Consider the following 27,093-nt stretch of genomic DNA (forward strand, 5'->3'; position numbering starts at 1 on the left):
TCCTCACACCTGCACCCTCAGCCCCAGTTTCCCACTAGAGGGAGCAGAGAAAAAAAGCTTTCACCGGAGAGCTTTTCGCTGTTTAACCTCCCCAGCAAATTGGTTCTGCATCGACATCTTGCCCCTCATCCTGTCCCTCACACCAGCGTGGGTCAGAGGTGCAAAAGTGCGATGGGTGAAGCCGAATTTCTGCTGACATGTTTATTGATCAGTCATCCACACAGCATGAAAGCACTGCAACGAACGTATAAAGTGTCTCTTTGTGCTACACTGGTCTTCGTACGCATTATTTACATGTTAGGGTTTTCCCACAGTGATTGAAGCCCTGGCAACGCTCACTACACAATGCTGGTAACTGTTAAAAACCAGAAAATCATTCAGAATACAAATAGGGGATAAAAGTGGACCTACAAGTGATGAGGAACCTGCAGTGGGCCGTGGGAAGGCTCAGCCCAGAGGTGCAGGTGGAAGTGCTCACACCGCTCCTCAGGGCACCTTGGAGCCGCTGTGCTGTGGGATTAACACAGAGCCCCAAGCTCACAGCTGCTCTGGGGGACATGCAGGCCCCCAGTCTGGCTCTGTGCCCCCAGTGCACAAGAAATGGAGATAAAGCATCTGCTCGCAGGGTTTGGGGGCTGAGGGCCTCACATGATCTTCCTCTTGGTACTCTCTGTGCAGCGGTTCATGATGAGGTCTTTGCTGGGCCGGGGAGGAACTGCAGGCTGGGCCTTCGACTTGTTCTCCTCTTGCTCATTTTTCTCAGCTGTGGGTGAAGCAGATGTAGAGATGGGTCAGAGCTCTGCACCACCCCACACCTCCATGTGCTCCTCTAGGTCCTCCTGTGATGGGGCAGAGCTGGAGGCCATGCTGCCCTGTAAGGACAGGCCAAGCCTGGGGGCACGAAGTGCAAAGGGTTTGGGAGAAAAGACGACTTGTTTCCTCCTCTCCCCCTAGATCTTTCAGTGTGGTACAGAGATTCCCAGGTCTGTTTGCTTATGGCACATCGCCAACAACCAGTGTTGGAGGGTATGGACCATGTCTGCAGGACTTCGGTCCATATCTAGGTCAAAGGCCCTGCTGAGACTTACAGATGTTGTCCTTGTTCTGCAAATTGCCCCTCATGTTCCTCCGGTTCTGCATATACTTCTTGCTGTTCCTCCTGTAGGTCTCCTGGCTGATCTGCTTCCGTCCCTTGTTGTGGATACTCTTTGCGTTGCGGATGGTGGATCTGCAGCAAGTCAGAAATTAAACGTTCAGTTTCCACGACAGTAATTCTCACTCACCCACTTTCTCTCCAAGAATCCCCAGCCCTGTTTCTGCCAGCAGCTGCACAGTGTGCTTCCTCCTCTGCCTTGCCTGAACACCCCTACCCGCTTTTCATTTCCACTTGACAGAAGGCAGCAGGTGAATGCCAGGCCTGGGGGTGAACTGCTGTTAGGAGGCAGCTAGAGCAGCGCTTTGGAAGCACGAGCTGATGGGTGAAACCTTAAGCCTGGAAAATGAAGGTGGAAATGGCAAAGTAGGTCAGGCATAAGGCTGAAAAGGGCAGGACAGGCATGAGGTTTTCCCCAGAATTAAAGAAAATCCTGGAAGAGAAGCACAACATTGCTCCTAGGTGGGTGTATGAATGGATATGGTGTCTATGCTGGCTGCAGCACTGAGCTCCCTGGTATGGAATCTGGGGGGCAGAGCCTGGGGCTGGTGCCTGTGCAGCTGTCTGCTCAGTGCTGCGCCCACAGCAGACACCACAGAGAGAAGTGAAAGGCCAAGCTCTGGGCTATGCAGAGCCACACTGCTGCGGGAAAGCCCCAGCATGCAGGACAGTCCCTAGGCAGGCGGACAGAGCTACTGCTTTGTTGCCAGGGTGAGAGCGGCAGCTTCCACCACCCACGGCATCATCCTGCTCTGCTGGAGGCACCTGCAGCCCTTTGCCTTCAGCCCCTGCCTAGTTTCTGTGTGTGCCCCATTTTGTAGCCAAGCTCTTCTCCAGTAAGTCCTTTGTAACAGGGGTGCTCCGAGCCCAAATTCATCCTGTGGCCATTCCCTGGCAAGCACCGTGCCAGTTCCCATCTGCTTCTGGCTGTGCGCTGCCATCAGCAGTGCCACAAGGACAGGGGGCAGGTCACTGTCCTCACCATGTCACCCCAGGGTATCAGTAAGCATCACTGCACTCAAATAAGCGGATTTGTACCATTTTACACTGCCTCACCATCAACCCGTGCTCCAGCAGAGCCGGATTTTGAGAGATTTTATAGAAGGCTGCCTTGTTTTCTTGTGGGGGAAGAAAAGATCCAGGCAAGCTCTGCCCTTCTTAGCCGTTGTCGCTGCATCAGAATTAATGAGCTATTATTGCTTTTTATCTTTTTAATCAAAATAAAATCCCTTCCATTAGCTCAAATCCTCCCATCAGATTAGGCCATTTGGCAGCCCTGATTAGTCAAATCTCTCCTCGCTTCTCAAAGATTCAGTGGATGCACTTAGGAAAAAAAGAAGGAAAAAAAAAATCTAATTTGAAAATTAAACAAGATTAGCCCAGAAAAGAAACTTTGCAGAAGGACAAGGAAAAATGTGCCTGCCTGATCCTGCCTGATCTGGGCCGGCTTTGCTGCAGTCCTGCAGGATCTGCTCCTGTTCTCTTTGCTCTGCTCACCTCTCTCCTCTCTCTACATTGCCAGGGTGAGCAGGGGACACCACGCACCCAACAGTTTCATTTCACACCCTTGAAGAACATCTTTTGCTCTGCTCATTTCCTACCTCCGGGGGGGAATGCTGCGGTTCCTCAGCCCGTTCTTCCCGGGGCTGTTCACATCCCCAGATTTCTGCAGGTACATGGAGGGGTAATAACCCGTGGTTTCGTCCTTCCTGCAACACAAAGCAACACTGCTTGTTCTCCAGTGCACACATGAAGCTGGGGTTCCCCCTGGGAAAGTCCAAGACCGCAGAGTGAGCTAAGGCTGGGATGAAAGCTGAGGTTTCACCAAACAAAGTGTGCCAGAATACTTAGAGGCAGGGAAAATAACAGATGCATTTTTTTCCATCTGCCACCTTCTTGGTGGTTGCGCTTAGCAAAGCCACAAGGCTACTAGAAGTCCTGCAAAAGAAAGCGTTGGGCAGTGGCACCAAATGGTCCACAAATGTCACAGGCCTGGTGTGGAGAACCTCGGGTCCATCCCATCCCGTTGCCTGCTTTCGTGGTGTTTCTCACCTGATAACCCACCAGCCGTCAAGCAGCTTGTGGATGACCTCGATGGTTTCACCCTCCTTGAGAGTCAGCTCGTCCTCCTCCACAGCCGTGTAGCTTTTCTGCACCACGTACAGCTCACCTGCACACACACAGTTGGGACATCACCCCCAGCGATGGGGCTCAGCCTCTCCTTCACTGAACAGAGGAAACACCGGGGCATCAATGTTGGAGCGCATCAACATCCAATTTTAGGCAAACCCAGGGTGTTCCAGGTCTCCAAGCCTGGACTGAGCTCTGCTGATGCCATAGCTCCTCCAGGTCCCCCCGGCACTTCTGCAGAAGAAAGCTGGCGAGTGCAAGTAGTGAAAAGACATGTATCTGGGGTGAAAAGCATGTTTACAGTTTGGGTGATTAAATGAGGAACAAGGAAACGCTGTGCTAATAGAGTCTGCTGCAGTGTTTTGAAAACCACAAAGACGAAGCCCTGAGAGCAATCAGCAGGAACCTGCAGGACCCCTCCTGCCTGGTGCAGCTGTGCTCACCGCAGGGTGATAAGGGGAGTGCAGGAGCTCAGTGCAAGTGAAAACCCATGCTGCTCCTACAGCACTGTCCCCGTGCCCAGCTGTCCTGCCTCGCAATGAATTGTCCTGCAGACGGGTGATGCTCTTGGGGACCCTGTGGTTTTCTGAGTGTTTTACCTGCGTAGTTGGGCTCCTGCTCCTCTGATTCATCAGGACCGTCCATCGGCTCCAGATAGGCAGCTGGCACCCAGCCCCGCTTGTTCTTTAACTGGCAAAACCACCAGCCTGCAAGGAGAGCAGGGTGGACAGTGTGGAGTCTGCAGGAACGGCCAGCACCAGCCGTGTTCCCCATCCCGTGTTCAGGCATCCCCATGACACACCCGGAAGGGCACTGGGGCCGTTCTCTGTTTTTGTGGTGGTGTAACTGGGAAGCCCGGCCGCTTCACGCTGCTTCCTCATGGGCAGGAACCGTTCCAGGCTGAGGCATGTGAGGAGGCTGCAGGGTTTTCTAGGATTGCCTCACACCCCCACACCCCAGCCAAAACCGGCCGTCACGGGGCTCAGCGTGAATTGGGAAGCACTGAGAGGCTTGGCGCCGGGCCTTTCCATCAGCAGAACCTCACAACCACCTTTACTGTTGTAACTGACGCCACAGGGACACAGTGTTTGGGCGTAAGACACAAAGGTTGTCCCCACCCCTGCTGAGATGGTGGCCAGGAACAGGGCTGGCCCTTGGTAGCATGGACACCTACCAGTCTCACTCTTCTCCACGACGTCCACCGCATCCCCAGCTTTTAGAGCCATCTCGGACTTGCAGCTCTTCTCGTAGTCAGCGATGGCCCGGTACGTCTGCAGGACAATGGGGCCTGTGATGTCTGTGGGAGAGAAGAGAGATGTTCGCTCCCCGCGCAGAAATGCCCTATTTCAACCACACTAAAAGCAACTCCAGGACAGCCTAGTGCAAAATCTCAGCACCTTCTGGGACCCAGCAGCGACATCCCGGACTCTTGTTCCCACGGGATGAGGTTTTCACCCAGCAGCAAGGCTGCTTTTGCCCCCTGCTCTCAGCCACAGCCCCTGCCATGGGGCAGCCTGCCCCTGCTCAGCCCCATCCACCCACACTGCCCCTCTCCCTGCGCATTTTGCTGCGGTGGAGGCAGCCCCATGCAGCCCCCCCAGGCCTCTCACCGCTGGCGTTTTTCTTCGCATCCTTGGGCAGGAGGAACACCTCGGGCTTCCTGATCCTAGATGGATCAGAGCAAAAGCGGTGCATTAGCGAGGTCCCAAGGGCTAATTATTGCGTGGGTAATTGCTGCTGCACCACAGAGGTGCAGAACTGGCCCTGCTGCACTCACTGGCTGTCCGTGACGGGGTTCATGTCATCGGGCCGGACCTCAAAGAAGCTGACCACGTGCAGGCAGCGGGAGATCTTGTGGGGCAGGCTGACCAGCGTGTAGCAGTACTCGGCCAGCGTGCCCTGCCTGCTCTGCGTCGAGCGCTGCCCATCAAACCACTTTGGGGCTGGTGGAGAGGGGAAAGGGGTCAGAAAAAGCAAACAGAAAGCCATGGATTTATGCCTTGCTCGAGCAGGCTTCTCTGCACCTGAAAATGAGTGGCTTTGGCCCCAGACTAGGAGTGTAGAGCATGCACAGCTGAGCTCATCCCTGCAGCCCGCAGCCCTTGCACAACCCCTGGGAAAACCCTCTTTTGGTTATAGCGTAACTCCCACACCTGTGCTCAGGCCCTGCCCAGCTGTAGCAGGGCTCCCTGTCTCCAGGGCACCAGAAAAAGCTCATGGGACCATGGGGACACACGGACATTCCTCCCTCCCAACAAACCCCACTGGCAGCCCCAACCCACAGGACAGCACTGAACCCCACGTTGGGCACACACGTGAATGACACCCCCATGGCTGTCCCACTCCTGCTGCTTTCATTTCCCCAAACACAGCCGTGTGCTGTGCTGGGCAGCCCTGTGCTCAGAGGAGGACACTCGCGGCAGCCTGGCATGGCAGGAAGGGTCCCAACGTGGTTGGGGTGCCCTGTGGGTAGCACTCATCTTGCTGTGTGCTGCAGAGAGCTTCCCTGAGTGGTCAGAGTCCATGGCTACTTCTCCCTCCCTGCCTACTTCAAGAAATAGGAAATTAAACGTAAGGGGGATTTTTCCTGAGCCGCACCTTGCTTAGGTACAAAGTGTCAGCTCTTTGCATCAGTTCATTCCTTCTCCTTGAACACACATTGCGTTGCTTCCCCTTATATCATCTCTGGATCACCTCAAGGGCACCAAAAGCCATCCTGCAGATGGTGTCAGCGGAGGGGGGCTGTGCTCAGCCGCAGCTTTCCAGTGCCCCTCTCTCTTTGCATCCAGCCAGGACTGGAGCTGATGCTCTGGGATGCATCCCCAGGGTGCCCAGCACCAGGCAGACCCTGCTGGGGTTTTGATTTCCAGCCCCAAAAGCAGGAACAGAGATGGCAGCCAACATCTGTGCAGGGGCAGAGCAGCCTAGGGTGATTTCCCAAGCGGCTGTGATTCCTGGTCCAGCCCCCAGGCCTCTGCCTCTTACCTGGTAGGTGCGGGATGATCCGGTTCTCTGCGTTGATGTCTCCGGACTCGATGGGGAACATCTCCTTCAGTGCTTTCTATGGAGCAGGGCCGGGCAGGGCTGTGAGAATGTCACAGGGAACCCCAACACCCACAGCCCCCATCCCTCGGCTGCACCCTGCAACCCAGCGCCAGGAGAAACCTCCCCGGGGGGGCACTGGGCTCCCCATTCTTGGGGTGAAGGAGATCAAAACACGGGGACCCAGGAGCCTCCTTTGAGCCAGGTTTGTTTGGGGGCAGTTCCAGCTCAAATCTGCTGTCTGCTTTTGCCCCCCACTGCCCAACCCCGGATCGGTGCTGGTGTCCCCCTGGGGCCGCTCACATGGAACTCGTAAATCTCGGTGAACCGGCGGTAGATGAGCTTTTCAGAGAGGTCGTTCCACTTGACCAGGAACATGTAGACCTGCGGGGCAGAGCAGAGAGCTGCAGCTCAGCACGTGGCCAGGACCCTAAATTCCAGTGGGGTTTTATCCTCTGGCTTCTCCCAGCCCATGCCATCCCCATGACCCCCAGCTCCCAAAAGAGATGCTCTTAAACCCCTGATCACACTATCTCAAGAAATGCACTGGCCAGGCTTTTACCCCAGCCAGCCCTCTGGTGCTTGCTGTGCACTTACATAGTGTTGGCTGGGGAAGAACCTCTTCTCATAGCCCAGCAGCTCGATGTGCCGGATGAAGGCGTCCCCCATAGCTGCTCCCACTCGGCTCTGTGCTGCTGCCTCCCCGCGCTCTGCTCCCCTCTGCCTTTGCCTTGCGCTGTTTCAGTGTTAAAAGCCCCAGGAAAACGGAAGCTGTGCTGCAATCATGTCTGTAACTGTTTACCCGCTGTGGTTTGTATTGAGCTGGTATTTCCTGCTGCAGCCCAGCCCCAGCCCACCTCTCGCTGGAGACGGGCAGTGCAGCCCCCAGCACCAGCAGCCAAGTGACAGCGCCCTGGGATGGCACGGGAGCTGCAATGCCCATTTTGCAGCACTGCGGGCAGGACAAACGCATTGACAAAGGCAGCGGGAGCGAGAGCCTCTACTCAATCCTTCTGCAGAGCTGAATGCGCTGCACGAAGCGCCCAGCGTGCTCCCTGAGACCAGGGACAGCGGCATCATCCCGCTGGGGAAGCAGGCGGGACAGGTCGCAAACGGGCTGGGCCCTGCCTTTCCAGCCCCATTTTCTTCCCATTGCCTGCAGCATCCCCAAAAAGCTGCCACCAAGGGGCTGACCACCTCCATTGGTGGCCCTGAGCCAGGCAAGGCTTGTTCCAGCTGCACTGAAAAGATGAAACCCAGCAGCTTTCCCCCGAGCCCCAGGCATGGCATGCTGCAGCTGTTGAGGTAACATACGTGGGCCAAACAAACGTTTCTCTTTAAGGTGGGGACTTCCCTATAAGTGAGGCAACATTAAGCAACAAGTCGTATAAAAGAAAAAATACACCCAGAGCCGTTTGCAGTCTGCTAATTGCCAGATTGCTGTTTTATACGCAGTAACATTTTTACGAAAGCTAATTTCTTAATTAGGAAGGTGCTAAATTTAGATCCGAGCTGCAGGCAACGCAGCGCTGGAAATAATTCACGTGTTTCTTTCTATTTCCTCATTTTTCGTCCTGTAATGCGAGAAGTAAAATGGAGGTTTTAGGTTCTACTGCTGGCACCGGGTTAGTCTACAATGCGGCGTGTAACTCAGCGTGATGCTCGGTATGATGCGCTGCTCAGCGTCTTGCACTAATTGCCCAACAATTCCTAGGTAGGAAGAAACATAATTTTAGAAGCAAATTCTTGGAGGAGTTCACAACCCAGCTGAGACATAAAGCTGATTCATGGAGTTTGGGAGAGGATTCATGTTTTCGGAGATCTGGTGAGCAAGGCTGGCACCCGAAGGCAGGACCTGATGCCTGAGAGGCGCTGAGAACTTCCAGCAGCCTCAAGTGCCAGCAGCAGCAGGGTCTGCAGCAGCGCACACCTGATTTAGGGAAGCACGACTTCAGCTGACGGGGTTTGTACGATCAAGAAGGGCACTGAAGAGGAAGCACTGGATGGCTGAAGTTCCTTGGGAGAATGGACTACCTCCTGCTCTGTGGTGCTGCACCCACAACCAGCGCCAAAGCCTCCTAGAAATTAAAAGCTGATGAATGGAACGCTACCCTCGTTTTGTTCCAAATGTTAATTTTTAGTAATTAAATGTAAGCCTAACTCAACTGAGAGCCAAGGGAGGCCTTGTTCATGTCACTGATGGCAAGCGGCCCCGTGTGAGAGCAGCAGCAGAGTATTAAAAGCTCTAACAGCTGCAGCAAAATGACCAAAACGAGATGAAAGTCTGTCCTCTCCCTCACTCACTGGTAAGGCAGAGAAAGAAACGAAGCTGTCTACGTGGAAAACATCGCATCTCAAAGGACAAGCACTGGCCGACAGCTACAGCAAGGACTGTGCTGCACCCCATGTGACACCCAGTCATTGCTGGGCTGAAATCAGGGTGCCGGCCTAAGGGAATCCTACACTACCTGCAACCAACTGCTCCCGAGGAGAGAGGAACTGGCTCATGGAGCAGGACAGGCTGTAAGCTCAGCAGCACGCGGAGGACAGACGCCCAGCTGGCACTTCATCACCCCCAGGTTTCTCTGCTGGAAGAAAGAAAACATTCAGAGCGCTGCTCAGTTGTTGTAATTGTAGTTATTTGCTCGTTTATCAGTACAGCCAAGGCTTTTTAGGGCGTTATCACTCAATGCCCAAAGAGCAACACGCTTCATGTCTTACTAGTTTGGAAATGAATGAGATTTTCATACACGGTCAGCATCTTAAAAGTCTGCTACCTACTGTATATGTAGATCATTTTCCATATCAAATTGGTATTTGGGAGGTATAAAGATTATTTGGTCACTTTAATTTCTCTCTGCTGCTTATAACTCAAAATGCCTGAGACCAAAAGAGACACCAGTGCCGAACGCTGATGTGCACCCCAGCACCGATGCAAGCCCCCAGCAGGACGGGCCCAATGCACACAGCACCTGAGTCCCAGCTTCACATAACCGCTCCAGCACTTCCAGTAAAACCACTGTCATCAGCTTTCGCTTCATTTTTTTTAAGCTCTCATATGCCGAGTACGTGATACATTTACAGGATGTCCGCGCAAGGCAGCAGCCTGCACTATTTCTACAGTTCCTTCCCTACGGTGCCCCACTCATACTCATGTTAGCACCAACTCCATTAGCAACACAGAGCCTCATTTGCAAGGAGTGCCACCCTAGGAGCGCTGGCAGTGAAGGAGGGATGGCCCTGCCTTCCGCTTTTTTCAAAAAGGGAAGCTGAAAACCCATGAAAAGCTGTGTGAACTCATTTCCCAACCCTAAAAATTTCGAGCAGCAATCTTGAAACCGGCCGTCGCTCTGTAACGGCCTATTTATGGAGCTCCATTCAAGTGAAATAGGTCCGTGGCTATGAGCTGGGACAGCGCCCACATGGGTGAGAGTCACCACGTAAAGAAATGCAGTGGGCTGAGACACAGCAGGCTGCCAAGGCAGCGCTGCATCCGTCGCCACTCGCTGTCAGCATTTCCAAACTGGCTCAGCACAGCCCGCTGCTCCTACTGCCCCCACCAGAGCGACACCCAGATACTTACAACGCCTTCAAATATTATAAAGCAGCAGCACCTAGACCTACATGGAGCAACTGCGAAAATGCCAGCACATGAGCTCCAGCTCTCCCTTTGCCTTACAGCGAGAGCGCGTGCTGCTCTGGACTTGCCTGCTGAACTTTGAGTTGCTCCTGCTGAGCGTTCCTAGGGACAGACACTACATCCAACTGCACACAAGTCTTCAAAATTGCCCCTGAAGATGCAACAGCCTTCCCCACTCAGCGCTGGTTTCCTGGGTGTGACAGGAACTTATGTCTTCACTGGAGTTAGTAACTCTGCTCTATGCATAGTTTACCTGCCTACAAAGTTACTGCTAGAACTTTGTATGTGAACATATATGGACAGTCACAAAAACCATCAGAAATATCTTTATTTCTTAACGAGGGCACCAGGTTTAGCATTTGTGCATAACGCAGTCATCCCAAACTCATGCCAAGGAAAGAGAAACCTTTACAATAGTCTCAATCTTCTCCATAGAGATTACCATAGAGCCGGAATTTTACAACTCTTCACGGGTTGTGAAACGTCAATAAATGAATACATGAGACTCTCACATGATGTGGGGCATAAACAGGGCTACGGGGGGTTTAAGTTTCGACACATGAGGTCTTAGAGCAGCTCATGGTGTAGGATTCCGTAGCTAGTTCTGGATGAACAGCAGGGCATCACCCACAGCCTCCAGGAGAACAGCTCTCACTCAGGTCCATTGAGTTTTGCCTAAGTTAGGACAGCCAGGCCAGACCCCTTGTACAAAACCCACGTGATGCTCTGACAAAACATGCACTTATTACTTTCAGTGAACGGAGCAAACTAGAAAAGGGTTAAATTTGAATTGGTTCCTAGTCCACAAACTGATATACTGTCCATCTCATTAATGCATACTAATGGTCAAGTGAACCAGTTCACCTTTTATTTATGAAAAACAAAGAGTTGTGGCAGACGCAGGAAAAATTAGTTCAAATATACACATACCACTGACCAGCCAGCCACTGAAGGAGCAAGAACCAATAATGAGTGATTTGTTTTCTTCAGAGTAAAATAACAAACTGAACTACTCGCAGGAATTCTTCTTCATTACAAAAGCTGAGACACATTCAGGCACAGTGGAATTCAGCTGGATTGGGAAATGGAGACGGCCTCTGTTCAGTCCCCGTTCATTTTAATCCTTGTCATCTCCCCAGTATTGCTGCGACAGATTTAGTCCTTATCATACATTCCAGAGTAAAACCAGCCATCCCAAATCTGCAGTCATTCTTGGCGTTAAGTCAATTCACAGAACTGCTGAAAAAGTAGACATTTCTATCTAAAAGTACAAAAGGGTCCATATAGAAGGTACTTCTCTTATACACCTATATTACACAGCTCGGGACCATCCCGGCGAGCTCTTCTCAGCCCTGGGTGCTTCTGGCAAGACAAAAATAATACAAAAGAGGGTTAGTTTCATTGCAGATCTATGTCTTACTGCTGATACCAGCGGGCTGCATTGCTTTGAGTTCTTCAGGCCTAGAATTCAAGACCATGTAGAAGGTGAACGCTGCTCTTCATCAGTGGGATCACATGTGAGCTTGAGTGCTTCCTGTACCAATTTAGATGGAATATTTGCTTTAGCACACATCCTTTAGCCAGTCAATAATTTATTATAGATATATACAGTATAACAAGAGAAGCTACATTTGTTACTTGCTTGTATGAAACTGTTTATTGAGCAGGTCAGTGTTAGATGCTTTTGTTCATCACTTCTGTGCTCCTGAGACATCCTCCACTCAAGGGATTCTTCCCTCAAATTTTCCAAGCTGGGTTATCTTCCCCTCACAGAAAAGCATGTTTGCTCCAGCCAAAAGCATTGCTTTTGTTTAGGAAAGGACTCTCAAGCTCCTCTACAAAGAACACAAGGACCACTGCAGCTCTGGAGCCAGGGCTGAACCATGGCACTGCCACACAGGGATGGAGCAGATCTTACAGAATCACAGAAATACTGTCTGCATGAGGCTCTGCACGTCATACAGCCTGGCCTTGTTCCCAAAGGACTGCAGCTCACAATGGTTTGGCTTAGCCCTGGTGTTGACAAATCTTAACATCCACCGAGGATGTGGATTCTGCCACTTCTCTCTGTGACTTTTATCCTTTGTCAGGGCCTTGAGATGTGCTGGGAGTGCTTCACAGAGCTGATCTGTATCTGCGTGCCCAGAAAGCTTCTTTCAAATCCCAAGGAAAGTGGAAGAGCATCAGCGAGAGAACAAACCTGGTTTCTCCAAGCTGAAACCCGCCAACTGGGATGCTCATATACACATGACCTCAATCTGAGTGCTAGAACTACCAACAACAGATGCAAGACATCGCTTAGGGCGCATCATTTCCTCCATCAGCGTTCATGCTGCAATGACAGAGGGCCATGGCTCTGCCTGTCCTTGTCTCCAAAAAGCCAGATGCTGCCAAGAGTGAAACCCACAGGCTCCTCCAGCCACTGCTTTGTGGGAGCCGGCAAGCTGCATGTCTGGCTCATCTGCTTAGGCCAGCAGAAAGTAATGGTGAGCAGCCAGAGCTCGGTTTTGCCGATCACCAGTCTGTGCCCTCAGGCTGGAATAGCATACAGAATCTTCTTCTCTGTGATGAACACAGAGGTTCTAAAGGAAGTCAGTTTGTCATCCAAATGTAGCTAACTTTTTGGCCAGTGTCTCAGGCTTAGGCAATATTTCAATCTTAGTGAAGAGCTCTCGTGCCCAAGTACAATTTGGAAACAGCACAAGCCTTACCAAGAATAAAAATGCTCTTTCACCAGCTATGTCAGAGCTCTTTGCAAACCAATTTCCCCAGCTTTCATTTACTCTGCCCCTGAGGTACGCAATTACCATCACCTATTTTTATTGGTAGGCTATGCTACAGCCCAGATTTCCCTTGGAACGACTGCCTCACAGACTGCACACAGTATGCTTCACATTGTGTTCTGATAAGGTAGTGAAAACATTCTACAAGACAAAATAATCCAGAAGTCAAGTAAAGGACTGGCACCTTCTGGCATTCAACCTCAGCCCTCTCCTCCCCACCCTAAATCATAAAAGCATTATTCTTTCACAAGCGTTTACTCCTTGCCACGTGCTAACGTCAAGAACCACAAAATTCTTTTACCGCAGTACGGATGAGCTCTACCACGTCAGGTCTGGTTCTTGCTTTATTTGAGAACTTTCTTCTGTTTCTGTAACATCTGTTGAAAAAGGACAAAGGGAATGAATGAATGAATGAACTGAACGTCTTCCAAAGCCAGCTAACAACAACTGGCCACACACCCTTGTGCTCAAGTCATGCCTTCTGGGCTGGTTAACAAATTAACATTCATTGCACAAGCTTGTTTTCACAGCACTGCCCATTTCTCTGACTTCATTTTCATCTGTAGCACTGCTGCTCTTTTCCCAATCACATACAGACTGTTCCTGCATTATTATATTTCAATCTATAAATATCAAATAAATGTTGACCTTAGCTAATTTTTCTTCTCCAGTGCACAGTGTCACACAGGAAGGCATTATTAGATGTTTAAAAAAAAAAAAAAAAAGAAAGGAGAAATTTGATCTTGTTGGCTAAAGCATTCATCAACTTTTCATACGGTATTTTTCATTTCCAGGAGACTTCATTAGAAAATCTTTGCTCTTCTTGTTCACAGGGATGCTCGGAGGTAAATCAAAGCAATCTCATGTCTTTATAGCACTGCCTGTATGTCCCGGAGCCTGGTTTTGTTCTTTTTATAAACAGAATATGATGTTGAAAGGAAATTGGTTTTTTACTGAAGCTGTTTGCAAGGTTCAGGGCTAGAGTAATTCATCACAGCAAAGCTGAGCCGTCTCAGCACATGATGCTTGATCCCTCCCAGCCTAGTTCTGAAGGGACTGTGTGTTGTTCAGCAGCTATGCACCTCTTCTCAAGATCATTTCTCTGGTAGCCGGGCCCGACTGCAGTTTTGGATGACAAATTCAAAACAGCGTTTATTTCTTCAAAAGAATCACTTCACAGGCTCCCCCTGCACGAGGGATATCCAGGAACCGTCCCACTCCGCCCAACAACTTCAGTGATCCCACACCGTTCTGGCACCACGAAGACATTTCACGTTTCAGCTTTGAGAACCGGCGAGCAGTGGAAACTGGAAAGGACATCTCCCCAGAGAAGGAGGCAGAAGAACAGCAGTGCTGCACTTTGCAGTCCTCTCTTTTGGCGAGTCCAAGCAGGATGAGAGGACGAGCTCAAGCTGCGAGCTCTGAGATGCAAAGCGGGGATGCACAGTCACCTCCGTCCCAGTGCTGCTGGCCCAGTGCTGCTGGCCACGTGGCAGCACCGCTCTCCACACTTCTTGTTCTCCCAGAGCTTTCCCCCAACAAACCCTCAGAGTACACCCGAACCAATACCAGCGTTCAAACTTCCTGATGATGGCAATCGTTCGCTTGGATAAACTGTCAAAAAAGCTGCACAGAATAACTAGATGCTTCCCTCAGGATATGAGCAATCCCTCAGAGCCTATATATAGCCATGACTCACCCACCCAAAACAACGATTCATAAAATTCTTTTGTGAAACTATCTGAACTGCAGCTTTTGCTGCAGAGCATCTTTCACACGATGCAGCATGATATTAATACAGACTAAAAAACGTTCCCGGGAACCAATAAATGCCTTTTTTTTGTTGTTTAGATTGACGTGTCTTCTTCAAAAAGAGAGAAGCAGCTTTGCTCAAAATGACTTGGAAATATTTGTTGACGTAACTGAAGACAAACACTCACCTCCTAAAGATACCTCTATTTGGCTTGGCTCAGCTGGCTCTTAAATGAAAAAAAAAAGTCAAATGAATACACATGTCACTTCTAGGGTATGAAACAAATAAGTGCCTTAGCAAAAGTTAGGAAAATTAAGTTTTCTCTGAAATAATTAAAAAAGAAAGCCTCATTTTTTTCCTCTTATAATCACACAAATATTTCTGTCTGAGATAAAGGTCTGTAACTTGCTATTGACTCTATAGCAACACGTATGAAAAGCATTCGAACACTCATTGTATTACACCAACTTTCTCCTCAGAGCATGGGTCACTGTGGCCGACATCACTGAGCTCCAGCAGAACAATGCACACTTGCACAGAACATATCAGGTTTGGATCACCTTAATTCAAACCACTTAAATCTAAGTCTGGATTCCAAACACGTATCGCCACTTCTGGTTAGCTTTGCTCTCAGCAGTGAGCACGTGCATTGTGGTGGAGAGGAGGAAGCTGCAGAGCAGAAGGCAAAAAGCACGTTTTATTCCCATAAGAATTGTTCTACAATCTGTGCTGATGGCTTAGAGATCAACAGGTGGGGGGAAAGTCACAGAACTAAATTCTGGATTCAGAGTAAAAAGGCTCACGTGCGTGCAGTCCACATACAATCTAACAGGGCTTTCAGTGCTGTTTAGTGGACAGAAATTCCATCCAGACCCTCTTCTGGGCTCTTACATGTCTTGCAGGCAAACTTAACTTGGCTGAACATCGATCTGGCACAGACACACACCCTGAGTTAAGCAGACGTCAATAAACAGACACGGAATTGCCTTTACATATTGCCCCCACTGATCCTTCCTTTCAGCTCACTCATCATCTGCAAAGATCAAATTAAGGAAAGTGCCAGTGACACAGCTTGAAGGAAGCAATGCTTCTTTCTATTAACGTGTTAATATTTAATGGCTATAAATGTCATCATCGCATAGCATCTGTCAAAATAAAACAGCTCATCATAAGCAGGGCATGCCCAGGACATGACTACTGATATCATCTGCCAATAGCATCTAGAAATCCATACCCTACCCCTTCTGCATCACCTGGCAGTGCGGGTGCTGCTGCTGCTGCTGCTGCTGCTGGTGCTTCTGCTTCAGCTTTTTCCATCAGCTCTAAGATGAGACACAATCACCGTTTAACTTTACAGCAACAACAGTCCCACATGTAACACAAGGGCAATTTTACCTCTGGTATCTGCAAATCCTGACACTTGTCACATTACAAGGTTATTAAACACTCACTGTATTTGAGCCACTATTGTTCGTTACAGAAGAAAGCATTCCCAATCTTGGCTGCAAGTACCTACAATGTTCTAGTAATTTCTCATACGTTCCTCAGAGCAGGAATGCATCACACCTACAGGCAGGCTCAGAGGCTAACAATAATTCACTCCAATATCAATATCAGTTCATTTTGATCATAATTGACACGGATACTGCATGAAAGTCCCATGTTCAGCGACCAATTCCCTGCTCCAGTGATGGAAAATGACCCCATATCTGCCTTCTTACTCAGTTCATTAGCTAGCATCAGTCCCAACAAACGCTGAAAATTACGCTGGAGAAACAGCAGTTTGGGTTCTTACATTCCTAATTCAATCCTCTGGCAATGTTATTAATGTTTGTCTGCCTGAAATGTTCCCTCCTACGAAGGGATCTCTTGCCCACCCAAGAAGGTGTGCCCAGGACTGGAAAGCAGCTCGTTATGAGCTCCCAATTACAACACCTTCCTGAGAACATTCTGTCCTTGCCATTCACAGACCTCAGTACGTCAGCCAGAATATTATACTAGTGGCTTGATGCAAATGAATAAGTACTGGGTTGCTAAGGCTCAGGCTGGGCAGGGGCAAACTACTGATAGCGGGTTATTTGGCCACTGAAATTCTAATGTGTCACTGGCTCAGAAAGAATACAACAAGGGTCACTAGTAATAACAGTGTTTTGCTGCTTGCTTTTTCTTTAAAGAAGATGTTAGAAAATAAGGTCACAATTATAAGCAACTGAAAACACTAGGACTTGCTTTTTCAAACCAAATTTGAGCACCGTTGCCAACGCGACACACTGGGAATTGCACTTGGCCTCTCTCAACTGTTACAGCCACAGCAGAATGCAGAAATTTGTACTGGGACAAGGTTCTGCAGCTACTCTCAAGTTGCTTATTAACTTAACTCTTGCTTATTAACTGCTACTATGATGGATTGAAACCTAAAATGCAGACAGTGCCATGAAGGTCTGTTGCACAGTCAGGGTCCTAAATCTCTTTGGGACTCTGCAGCTGAAAAATACAAAATGAGTGCCTTGCATTTTCTTACTGAAGTTAATGCCAACCTCAGGCTGTTCAGAAAATTGATCACACTCCTCTCATGTTCATTTCAGATGCATTTTTTTTGCCAGGAAATTTTAATGACACAGACAAGAGAGTTGTACATAGAGCTTAACCACAATGGAGCCTCTTGCCACAAAGCCAACGCGTAGAAAACGAATCTTGCTAAGTTACAAAAGTACACTTGCCATCAGCATCACAGAAATAATTACTTACGGTTGTTAATCACAAGTCCTGGAAACGGTCTGTAAAAAAGAAAAAAAACAAGCAGAAAGAACACAACATGGTGATTCTGAAGCACACTGCGTGGGACCTCCCTCTCGAGACACCCTCACCTAGGAACAGTGAGCTCTGCTACCAACTGCTGCCAGAAAGCAGAGCAACACAGGAGGGACCAGCACAGCATCCCCTGGGCTAGCGTCTAAATCCTTCCCTTGGTCATGACTAATTGTAGGGAAATCACCCATTCCTCAGAGCTCAGTTAAACAAAACTTATCTAGCAAGAGTCCTTCCAGTCTAGAACTCTGAATGGTTAAAGGCTGTGAATCTAGACGCCTTAGTAAAGTTATATTGAGGTAGTTCCTCTCACTCTCTCCAGAAACCAAAGCTTTCAGATACCTGTGAAGCAGACTGTCATGTGAAGAATTACAAAAACTTTAATTTTTGTTTTCAGTTCCTGAATGCCTTCTAAGTATGACTGCAGTACTTCATCTGTTCTGCTTCATGCACACAAATACACTTTGTGTAGATGTGTGTGCATAGACACGTATACATATACACACAGAAAAATTAACTTCCACTGTAATTGTAAATATTGTGTTTTAAAATACTGGCAAAAACGTTTATCAAAAAATATTTACCTTCACTCAAGAATCTGGATACAACTTAAGTATTTCAGAATCATTAAGAGTAATACAACCACAAACACACTAAGTACTGTCAAGAGCCAACAAGTTTTGGAGCAGGGAGCTGTCTCCAAGCTTGATCTTATAAATGGGACAGCAGGGCCCGCAGCACTTCAGCACTCCAGTACATAAAATGAATAAGACAGCATCTCAGAAGACAGCTTGCCTTAATATACAGTATTAATAATATGCCCTTTGTCATACTGCTACCAGCATCTGGGCTTCATTCAATCCGACGTACTGCTGTCCCAAAGAGACATATCTTCCACTACTGAAAGATGAGCTGCAACTTCTCTTCTTGCAGAGTGAATTTACTCAAGCTACAGGGCTGTCCTCACATTCATGCTATCTAATCCATGGCAGCTACGTACCGGATGACAGTAAATTTGATGAACTTCGATGATTCCAAAATCTTCCTCATGGAGCTGATCTCCAGATAACTGGGTGCTTTAAATGTCACGCCAGGAGGCAACCCATCCACCACCACGCAGCCAGGGTTGATTGTGATTTTCCTGTACGGGACTTTCACAGGAAAATTCATACCAATGGCTTCACCTAAACGAGAGAGGTCATGTTTGTTTTCAAGTTCACAGATTTACAATCACACTGTAGAAAGAGAACACAGTTAATTAAGAAACTAAATGCGAATGCAAGCTTTCTATCAGATCTGAAAATGAAAATCTGCTTGACAATTAAATCATTAGGGTTAGAAGTGGGTGTTCTGGATTACGCTCATCAACATGGCTACAAGATCATTAGTTTAAAACCCCACTCTGACAGCTCCCACATGAAGAACCCAGATTCCCTTTTTTCCTAAAGAGGAGGCTATCTAAGGAAATAACAAAGTGAAGGAAAAGAAAGCACTTCTTCCAACACCCACAAAAAATCAATTCCACACAGCACTACCAAAGGAATTTCACATAAAGAAACTCAGGTGATGACTGCTGTACAATGCAAACACGCAGTAAAATAAAGAAAACGCTAAGTTGTGTTTTAAAAATTAATTTCAAGTATTATTTGCTCAGGACTATGGAGCTGTAAGAAGAATCATGGTTGGCAAGCAAAATGAATATTGTGTCCACGTATCCACAGAAAGAAATAGCTTTATGTTCTCCCACATCCTATGTGCACTGCTGAGATCTTTTGTTCAGAATACCCAACAACCGACTTCCATTATGGAAGATTCTTTTGGAAGTCAGAGCACAACCTTCATATACAATTCCCAAATTTGTTCATTTTGATGATGAAATATACCACACCCACTGTAAAGGATGATTCAGTAACGTCCACAGGAGCTTTAGCTCCATGCACACCTACGTACAAAGGGGAAGTGAGAAGCACTTACCAAATTTCTGGCTAAAGAGATCGTTCACTTGCTCTCTCAGTTGTCTGGCCTTCTCTACTTTTGAAAGTCGCTCACTTTCATCATCTGAAATAAATTGTTAGAAAAGCATTAGGATTAAGCAGATTTTCTTTTCCTCGAGCTTCAAAACACACTTTGTCTTTGCTCCTACTTTTGGCAGTACTATAGAATTGTAGGAACATGAAAAAATGACAGTCGTTAAGCGATCTGTGAGAAACCTCCAAGTATTTACATGACCAACATAAGATTTACCATCTAGGGGTGGCTTTGTAAGCTTCATCTGAAAACACAAATTGTATTTATTTTCTTACAGTGCATATAATGGTGGCGGCAAGCTAAAAGCAAAGCAAGATTCCATAAATAGCCATAGCATACATTGTGTCTCCTTTCTAATGAATGTAATGCATGCTTGAGAAAGCAGTCAGTGTTGTTTAAGAGAAAACAGTTCAGCCTGCGTGGTTAATCAATTAAGTCCAAGATCAGATCTCTTGAAGCTGCCAAGAAAGTTGGCATTCAGTACTTAATTTATTCAAAGAGTAAGGAAAAAAAAAAAAGGAAAAAACAAGGACACTTCTCAACCAGGGGGCTGGATCAAGAATATTCTAGACACACCACCAAATAGATACTCATATTCAAAAAAGTTAGAAACATTTAACAGCTTGGAAAAACAAGATGCCAAATTAGGCTCTTTCTAGACTGTACTTGTGTTTCAGTCAGCTGTCTCGGCTGTAGGAAAACATCAGATGAAACAAGTGCCATGAAGAGTGTAATGCAAGGAGTACGACGTGAAATCAGATTATGCACACCTAGCAAAGTTACTTGAATGATGTTAAGATCTTCAACTCCCGCTGCCGTGTTCACCGCTGTGTTCGCTGTGGTGCTCGCTGTATTGGCTGTGTTGGATGGATTATTTTTTCCTGAAAGAGAGTTCATTTAAAAAACAGACGCAGAGGACCATAAATCTTGAATGTCAGAAATAAAGGAAATATGGCAAAACAGCAGTTATTTGCAAAGCTTTCACAGCACACTGAATCCCATTCCCAAAATGCATTCACAAAATAATTCCCCTGCAGTTGTACTTTGCGCCACACAGTCCAGACCCAGAGTAACAGTGAACAATGACTTAAAACATTTAATCCATGACCTGCCTCTTGCTGACACAATTTTCTAGCATGCAGATAGCTGGTATCTGTGGAGAACTTCTCATTTAAAACGAGTTATGTATCAGCAGCAATTAATCTAAGACCTGAATTACTTCTACAGATTGCACATCCCTCGTTATATTTTGAGGAAAGGCAGTAAAACTCTTATTAGGCACGAATATTTTCTTGTGGATAACACAAAGTTTCAACACACCCTTGCTAAAGCTATATTCCAAATAGTTTGGGAAGCAGAAAGATCTACCATGAGTACAGGCCAGTGGCACAGGACTTCAGGCTGGGCCTCAAATTCAGCTTGGATAACAATTTCCTTGCACCTTAAGACCAAACCTACCGACCACAACGTAAGAGTGAATCTTTCAGGAATTCACCAACACCAAGCAGCACTCCTGATTTGCGTTTAATCCTTGCAACAGACTTATCTAGGACATGAAGCAGTTGCAAAACTCACTCTGGGGACTTTTAGCAGAACTCTCCTTAACTGCCGCCTCAAACATCTCAGGCCTGCAAACAGATGAAACATTTCATGTGCAACAATACAATTGCATTTATTTCATCAACAGTAAAGAAAATGCCACATCCTAGTGGTTATCTTACAAAGACAGGAACTATCTGATCACATAAATGCTATACTCCTCCAGGCCAGTCAGACTGAGACCTCTGAACTTCCCCTGCTTATTTCCACACTGACACATGGCTATCTAAACCCATCCTAGATGAGTGAAAGCAACTCTTACAACACCCCAACACATGAATCACCATTTTTCAGCCCTCAGTACACTGCTAGTAAGTTTTTGCTCTGGCTAACTCATAAGTGCCCCATGCAATAGGAACTACACAGGTGATACGATGGTGATACGATCACTGAAATGGGCTAAGGAACCCGGACTTTCTCTTCTGTCCTAAACAGGTCGTGAGTCTTCCAGAGCAGAAGGAAATGACTATATCTCACTCCACCCCCACAAGAGCTTTCTAATTGTTTGCTCATTTACTAAGATATCCCAGCGTGTATTTTAGACTGGTGAGAGAGTAATTCAGCAACTTGGCATCACAAAGTTTATCCTTCAATATACAATTCATTTCCAAAAGAATGGATTACCGGAGACGTGCAGGACTCTTACTTTTTAATAACGAATTTTATCTTCGATTTGTTTCTCAGAATCTTCTCCAGCCTTGGAATTCCAAAAGTAGAAGGCCGTCGGAATGGCACTCCATCTGGTAGGCCTTCCACATAGAAAACCTCCGGGAAGGACTCGAACAACGCAAACGGCACCTTCACCGGCTCACTCAGCCCCAGAGCTTCCCCTGAAACACAACAGAGCCAACAATCCACCAGCTGGACAACTGCTGTGCTCGTAGAAAGGAGAATGCCTCAGGTATAAACAGGACATCACAGCTGGCACATACACACTAGGCTCGGTGGAAGCAACTGGCTTTGCTTTTTTTTGGTGACGGCTCTGAGTAGGCAAGAAGAAAAACCATCACCAACCTAACTCATTTCTGTGCAGTGAACCAGATTATAATTAGCAGTTGAAAACATTAGACTGCTTATGCAACTGGCTTGGGCTGCATGCAAGGCTATTAGTCGTGTTCCACTTTGTTATACTCAACGTGCTTGTCTCTGTCTTTGCTAGAGAACAGCACCAATGGCAGGTGACACTGGGGTTCTTGTTCCAAAAACTGCACCTATAGGAATGACTTTAGAAGAAACAGTGGGATATGAGTGGGCACACATCTCTGTAGCACATACAGAATCACGCAGAGGCTCAAGTCATACAAACTTCCACTCATAATCAGAGTGAGAAACACTTAAAAAGAGTGGCAGGATGGGGAATCACCATTTCTCTGGTGATTCTGCTTCTCATTAAAGAAGCAGTAATCAAACCACAACTTCTCCATTTCCAAACCCAAATAACTAGAGGAACTGCAATTACCCTATGTGAGAATGAACTCAAGTGGGAGACTGCCTACAGCATGCAAGGATTGTAGGACCTTGGGAAGAACTGCGTGAATATATCTGTCATCCATCTAACTTCAGAAAGGCATCTCAGTGATAAGGAATCAACAAACTTACCGCATTTTTCATTAAAAAGATTTTCAACTTTCTGCTTTAGGTCAGTAATTTTGGCATTCCATGCCTCTGTCAGGAGGAAACGGGAACAGCACTCACACAGTGAATCAATCCTTGAAGAATATTTTTAAAGCTGTCTAATAAATTACTATGCTTGATAACCAATTTGCTGTGACATTAAAAAGAACAAAATGGCTTTCATTCTGCAAATGGCCCTGAAACGCTCTGCTGCAGTCTAAACCTAAAGCCACGAGAACCCTCACTTTGCCAAAGCTTTGAAAAACACTGTTACTACAAAAAGTGCAGTGAAATTGAAATTAATCCAAGAGTGATCCAAATTTACAGTATCAGGCAAAAAAGTACTCATCTGAGCCAACAGTCAAATAGTAGCAGAAAGCTCGTCATACCTTCAGTGACACAAGCCCCACTGTGTCACTTCCAGTCTTGCCTGGCCTTTACTGGTTTTATGGAATTGGTAGCACTGGAGAGGTCCAAAACAGAGATCTCATGAAATCTGTTCTAGCATGGCTTACCAACGATAGTTCAGATCTGCCCTAGCTCTTACATACCATTCACATACACCTACACAGAGAGGCTCAACATTTCAGGTTTGCTGAGGGCTTATTAAGCTTATGCACGATCTAAGACCTCAGCTCTGTTAAAGCAATCCCATGGCACTGTGCACCAGACAGCAAATCCATCAAGAGTCTGCAGCACTGTGAAATGACAGAGTAGCACAAGTCTCGAGGGTTTAATTCTGAAGGTTAATAAGATCTTAATGGACCTGTGATGCATTTGAACAGCATTATCCAAACATCACCCAGGGTTTCTCTGATGCACATTATTATTGATGACTGAGACTTGAGTGTACGTGAAAACAAGAAGATTGTGAATGAATTCAAAATCTCTCTGATATGAAACCACCAGATTTTTCAACATCAATACGAATGGAATGTATCCACGCTAATTTCCATAATATTTACCAAAAGAAAATTCTCTTCCTCTTGGCTTTAAACCCATATTGGACCCATTGGTTTGAGAATTAGTTTGAACATCTGCTGTTTGTGCTTTATTAGGACCTGTAAAAAAAAGACATTACATATATACATGCAGAGAGCAGAAGCATACATCATACAGAAAGAACACCACATCCAACTTGATTACTAGATAAAGCTTCACTTCTGAATCAAGACTGGAATAAAATAAAGCTTTTAGATTTTCTTCTAGGATTGCAATTAAGTGTTTGACACAATTGCTCACATGTGTCATTTCTCTGCTCAGGACTACATCAGTTCCCACATCTCTGCTTGGAAGAAAAGGCTCAAACAAACTGTCAAACTCGAGCATTTTACATAACCATCATCTGCACAGAATCCAGTATTATTCAGAACCAAAAAAATAAAAACCTCTTCTAAACTGAAATGTATCTGCAGCCCTGAAATAATACTGGGTTTGTTGCACAAGGTGCATATAGAAATCAATTTTACGGTATGAAAACTTAGAAGAATAGAGTAAAACAACTACAAGAATAGAACAGAAATGTGTAAAAGCATTGTATTATATTTCTTCCTTACCTTCTTCAACAGTAACTTCTATTTCTGGGACCTGTAAATTGCTTGCAGGACTTTGTGACTTTTTTGAGCTCTTTGGACTTGTTCCTAGAAATCAAGACATTATAAGCTGTAATGCACAAACACTCTATAGCTTGCACGGTTGACAAGAAAACCAAATTGTATTTTGAAACTTCTAACAGACTAACTTGTATCTGTACTAAGTACAGCTTGCACTGTAAAAACGGAACAATTTAGATGGTTAGCAGCAAAATAAAAAGTTGTACAACTGTAAACAACATATTCTCTACCGGAATAGTCTTAAGTAAAGAAAAAAAAGTAAATATATTTACATTCAAGTGACTTTTCTTAATACTAGCAGATTCAGAGGCTACCATGCTAGTTCACCTTAAGTAATTCCTTAGTTTTCAACACCCGTGTTTCCACCCACCAAGATCTCTATCTGCTAAGGAAACAGAAAGCAAGTGCTTATGAATGGATGGCAGCAAGTAATACTTAACTGTTTACCTTTAGTGTTTACTTGACTAGCCAGTCTTGGTGGCAAATAGGAGGTGACAAGCTCAGGCCTAAAAGTTGAACAGAATACAACTCAATTCCATATCCAAGAAAAAAAATAAAGCAAAATATCCCAAATTTCATGGAATTCTGTCAGATTCAAATGTACGTAACGTCATCTCTCCATAATAAAGTTCTGCTAGAAGCATGCATGACTCCCCAGGTACTACAACCAGAAAAAGCCAGAAAATAAAGCTACACTTCTACTCTAATAAACAAAACAAAAACTGAGGAAAGAAAAAAGTAATGAAACTTCCAGGTACAGGGCTATTTTTCCCCAGATCCATGATGCACAAAACACAAATTATGCATTTAAATTACCTGAGGAAGTCATATGCTTTCATGAGATTAACTCATGTGCAAAATCTCCTGTTTCAGGGAAACAGCGCTTCGCCAGAATTTAAACCTTCAATTTCCTGAGAAGAAAATCGAGCAACTTCGAAACCAGGAGGGAAAATAACGGAATTACAAACTTACTTCTTAACAACAAATTTGATTTTGCCACTCCCGCGGACAATTCTTTCAAGGCGTGGAATCCCAAACCACGTGGGACTCCGGAAGGGAATTCCTTCTGGCAAGCCTTCGACGTACAAGTACTCAGGGTTTGATTCAAATACAGGATAGGGAACTTTCACTGCCTCTGACAGCCCCAGAGCTATAGCTGAAAATGAAGATTTAACAGCAGTTGACACGCTTGAATGGGAGGTATTTTCATTCATGTGATTTTAAGAAGCTTGGCTTCCAGAAGTTGTTCTACTCGGAGGTAACAAAAACAAACAAACGAGAGAAGTACGTACATTGATTTTCTATTAATTTTATGTAGAATATTTACAAATGGGGACTTTGTCCATCGTAGTACAGATAACATCTCATCTCTTATCTATTTGTATCTAGTATTTTCTTCTGGCAATTTCTTACAGCTTTCCATATGCTTATCCTCTCTGTCATACAGTTGGAAAAACGATGGGCTAGGATGTTGTCATAGAGTCATTAATGTGAGTTACTGGGATGAGTCAGTGGATGTAAGTAAGAGAAGTCAACACTTCCATGCATCCTAGCACGCTTCTGATCCCTAAGTAAGCACAGTAAAATTTAAAACACCTTTAACAGAACAGTTTTAAAACGCAGTAGCATTATAGAAGTTAATTTAACATTTCACTTACCAAATTTCATATTAAATATCTCTTCTACTTGTTTTCTTAGCTTTGTGATCCTGACATTCCAATCTTCCTTGACTGAGAACAAGAAATGGATAGAGCATTACTCAGTTCTAGATAAAGAGAGATATTTGAACACATTTGTTTCAACCCAAGAACTTGTAACCACATATGAGTAGACAAGGACATGCAGTAAGTGATGACTATTAATGGAAGCCTAAATGATACAGGTAATTCTCTACAGATAATGGGAAATCTCTTTCAATGGAGTTAGAAATTTCAAAGTTGTCCGAAGTGGGAGAACTTGTTTCTCAGAGCAGGATGCTTTTTAGATGCAGGAAAGAATTATTCTAGTGGGATTTACAAAGATGGAATTAATTCCAGTGTACAACGCCCCTTAGAACAGAAGACACGGATTTAAAGAGTGCTTTTCTGGACATTTTTATTAGCTTAAAAAAAATCATCTTCAGTCCAGTTTTTTGTCACAAATAAGTCAATTTAGGAGTGCTAGCTAGAGCTGATCACTGGTAACTTAGATGAAGAAGAAAACAAAGGATGCTCTAGCAGCCAGAAAACACATTTCTTTTCTGACAAACAGTGCCAGATCCTTCTGGAAGTGATGTAAAGGCACATGTGAGATGAGGAGGTGATTCGAGACAGCCAGCATAGCTTCACCAAGGGCAGACTGTGCCCAACCCATCTGCCGGCCTTCTATGGCGCAGAGACAGCATCAATGGACAAATGGAAATGCAACTGATGTCATCTACCTGGACTCGTGTAAGGCCTTTGACACAGTCCCACACCACATCCTTATCTCTAATTGGAGAGAGATGGATTCAAAGGCTGGACTATTTGCTGGATAAGGAATGGCTGGATGGTTGCAGCCAGAGGGCTACTGTCAACAGCTCTACATCCAGGCGGAGGCTGGGCAGGAGTGGTGTCCCTCAGGGGTCCATGTGAGGACCAGTATTCTTTATCATCTTTACCAGTAACACAAGTGACAGAATTGAGTGCACCCTCAGCAAGTTTGCTGATGACACCAAGCTTGGGTCAGGGCAAACCCTGGATACGGACACAGACTGGAAGAACAACTCCTTGAGAGGAGCCCTGCAGAGAAGGGCTTAAGAAAAGCTGAGATGAGGCAGCAATGTGTGCTCGCAGCCCAGAAGGCCAAGAGTACCCTGGGCTGCATCAACAGAAGGGTAGCAGAGGGCAGGGAGGAGAATGTCCCCCTCTGCTTTGCCTAGTCCTCGTGAGGCCCCGTCTGGAGTACTGCAT

At 46.2% G+C, this 27,093-nt stretch overlaps 2 protein-coding genes across 19 annotated transcripts in view; both read right to left on the reverse strand.

Annotated features, from left to right (window-relative positions):
- On the reverse strand, nt 187–10,140 carry NCF1 (neutrophil cytosolic factor 1). The gene is made up of 11 exons (XM_021415575.1): nt 6,923–10,140; nt 6,629–6,709; nt 6,269–6,344; nt 5,061–5,226; nt 4,894–4,949; nt 4,458–4,580; nt 3,883–3,990; nt 3,206–3,323; nt 2,755–2,862; nt 1,089–1,228; nt 187–763 (listed from the first exon to the last, which is right to left on the reverse strand). The coding sequence occupies exons 1-11, from the start codon at nt 6,992–6,994 to the stop codon at nt 645–647; spliced, it is 1,167 nt and encodes a 388-aa protein (XP_021271250.1). The 5' UTR covers nt 6,995–10,140; the 3' UTR covers nt 187–644.
- The window catches only part of GTF2I (general transcription factor IIi), a 56,648-nt gene continuing 39,830 nt past the window's right edge, over nt 10,276–27,093 (reverse strand). For 8 of the 18 annotated variants that reach the window (XM_021415554.1, XM_021415560.1, XM_021415561.1 and 5 more), the window contains 15 exons: nt 25,822–25,893; nt 25,136–25,319; nt 24,611–24,669; nt 24,107–24,190; nt 23,516–23,611; nt 22,536–22,601; nt 21,583–21,766; nt 20,913–20,965; nt 20,108–20,218; nt 19,284–19,367; nt 18,310–18,493; nt 17,250–17,278; nt 15,755–15,823; nt 14,689–14,727; nt 10,276–13,125 (listed from right to left, as the gene is read on the reverse strand). In XM_021415554.1, coding sequence (XP_021271229.1) covers nt 13,067–13,125; nt 14,689–14,727; nt 15,755–15,823; nt 17,250–17,278; nt 18,310–18,493; nt 19,284–19,367; nt 20,108–20,218; nt 20,913–20,965; nt 21,583–21,766; nt 22,536–22,601; nt 23,516–23,611; nt 24,107–24,190; nt 24,611–24,669; nt 25,136–25,319; nt 25,822–25,893 — 1,373 coding nt within the window. In that variant the 3' untranslated portion in view covers nt 10,276–13,066. Of the gene's footprint in view, nt 13,126–14,688; nt 14,728–15,740; nt 15,824–17,249; nt 17,279–18,309; nt 18,494–19,283; nt 19,368–20,107; nt 20,219–20,912; nt 20,966–21,582; nt 21,767–22,535; nt 22,602–23,515; nt 23,612–24,106; nt 24,191–24,610; nt 24,670–25,135; nt 25,320–25,821; nt 25,894–27,093 lie in introns of all 18 variants that reach the window. The other 10 variants (XR_002443964.1, XR_002443965.1, XR_002443963.1 and 7 more) reach the window with 10 other exon arrangements.

Source organism: Numida meleagris, chromosome 18 (assembly GCF_002078875.1).
Source record: "Numida meleagris isolate 19003 breed g44 Domestic line chromosome 18, NumMel1.0, whole genome shotgun sequence".
NCBI lineage: Eukaryota > Metazoa > Chordata > Aves > Galliformes > Numididae > Numida > Numida meleagris.

Bases quoted from the DNA above. Each gene is read 5' to 3' on its own strand.
- NCF1 (XM_021415575.1), bottom strand. From the start codon at position 6,994: ATGGGGGACGCCTTCATCCGGCACATCGAGCTGCTGGGCTATGAGAAG. The intron at 4,581-4,893 runs GTGAGAGGCCTG...TCTCTCCCACAG, and splicing joins TGCGAAGAAAAACGCCAGCG to ACATCACAGGCCCCATTGTC. The intron at 2,863-3,205 runs GTGAGAAACACC...TTTGTGTTGCAG, and splicing joins GACGGCTGGTGGGTTATCAG to GAAGGACGAAACCACGGGTT.